The 1,824-nt window shown below is 35.8% G+C and overlaps 1 protein-coding gene across 6 annotated transcripts in view; it reads left to right on the top strand.

The window, feature by feature from the left end:
- The window catches only part of slc4a11 (solute carrier family 4 member 11), a 156,939-nt gene that overhangs the window by 118,343 nt on the left and 36,772 nt on the right, over positions 1-1,824 (top strand). For all 6 annotated transcript variants that reach the window (XM_032511973.1, XM_032511971.1, XM_032511969.1 and 3 more), the window contains one exon: positions 150-273. In XM_032511973.1, coding sequence (XP_032367864.1) covers positions 150-273 — 124 coding nt within the window. The remainder of the gene's footprint in view (positions 1-149; positions 274-1,824) is intronic.

Below are 1,824 nucleotides of genomic sequence, written 5' to 3'. Positions count from 1 at the left end.
GTGTGTGTGTGTGTGTGTGTGTGTGTGGAATACTGTCTACCTGTTGCTGCTGAAAGAGAGGTTAATCTATGAAAATGAAGGCCACTGGCGGTGAGGTGAAGCATCATTAACATTTATTAAAACCTCCTCCTTCTTTCGCTCCATTACAGCTGCAACGTGAAGCATCTCCAGAGGCGTCATGTGTGCATCTCCCGTCTGGAGAGGCCGCAAAACTGGGGGGAAAACTGCTGCGAGGTCCGCTATGTCATCCTGATCCTGGCTCCGCTCAAAATGGTAACTGTCGCCCAGAGGGGGCAAATGTTACTTGGGATTAATCTGACTTTGATGGATTATTGAGGCATTTTTTTAAACCACTTGTTTGTTACATTTGTTCATATTTCATCCATTCAATTATTCTTATTTACTGAATTTGTGCTGCGTTGTTGCTGACTGAAGTTGTGACTGTGACTCGTCTAACTAAAATATTCCTCTTTATTCATTTGTTAATTAATTCCTTCAGTTAATCACTGATAATGTGCTGTGAAGAGATTTTTCTTATCACTTCCACTGTCATTCTTTTCTCTCATCTTTGCCTAAAGCTTAAAGTCATGGGAAGTGTTTTAGCTGCAGGGGTATGGGTATTAGTAAAGTCCAACTCGCCATATGATCAACGTAAGCATCCCGCTGCCATAGCACCCTCTGCCTTATTCACCATTTACATACCCTCCTGCTCTGCTTTCAGCTACTTTCTTTAAAAGGAAATGTATATTTAGTTCAATTCAGTTTTTTTCAGATTTTTGAAAATTAGTCTGCTTATGCAAATTCAGTCTGCCACCTGTCTTTATTCCAATTAAGTTTAGAATTCTTAAAGGCGAGTTCAGTTCTGACTGAAATTTTTGATTGAATAAGGATCACCATTTTCGGCTTTTGCACTTTTACCCCCAAAATGCCTAGATTGGTTTGACTGATTTTTAACAGGGTTTTATGTCTCTGTGCTTCCTGCTGTGTTTCTTGCTGCAAGAAGACACTAATTACAACATGTTAAAAACAAGGTCCTGTTGACAATGACAGCTGAGAAAATGTTTTCTGTAATTTAAAGTAAAAGGACAAGTGGGGAGAAAACACACACAAGCTACTGATTATGTGGCACAGTAATTAAAGTAACAAGAAATCATTAAACAATTCAACCACAGAATGTTTGGCCTGCACATGTTAGTTATAAAATAGGATAATCAATTAGATTCTTTCATTATTTTGCATTATTTGCATTATTTTTTATTTAAAAAAAAAAAAAAGAGTAGCCAGCTTTAAAGGAACTCTTCTTAAGGTTTTTTTCTCACTTGAGTATAGATTTTATTTTCTAAAGGGATAGCTTGGGTATTTTGAAGTGTGGTTGTATGAGGTACTTATCCATACTCTGTGTATTAGCTATGTCCTGCTGTGGATGGGGGCACCAAATAACACATTTTAGACACCTAAAAACATCTAAATGTACGCTATAATAAGAATACTTTCACCGCTTAATCTTTCCATTAGTGTTGTGGGATTTGTCTGCAAGCACTCAAACAAACCTAAAATAATGCACGAAAACACCAATGGATTGAAGATTAAAGTTATTATTATTAGTGTACAATAATAACAGACAATTATTATTATTTATATAGCACATTTCATACAAAAGGCGTAAACTCAATGTGCTTCAAGACCTGATTGGCTTAACCCTTGTGTTGTTTTCCCATCAACAATGAAAAAAAAACACAACGTCTTGGTCACTTTTTTTCAACATTATTAATGGTGTTTTTTTCCAAAGTTTTTGATATTTTTTATGTTAATTTAATGTAAAAA

This window comes from Etheostoma spectabile, unplaced genomic scaffold (assembly GCF_008692095.1).
Source record: "Etheostoma spectabile isolate EspeVRDwgs_2016 unplaced genomic scaffold, UIUC_Espe_1.0 scaffold58, whole genome shotgun sequence".
Classification (NCBI taxonomy): domain Eukaryota; kingdom Metazoa; phylum Chordata; class Actinopteri; order Perciformes; family Percidae; genus Etheostoma; species Etheostoma spectabile.
The sequence above is the reverse complement of the archived record's forward strand: the minus strand, read 5'-3'. Positions and strand labels throughout refer to the sequence as shown.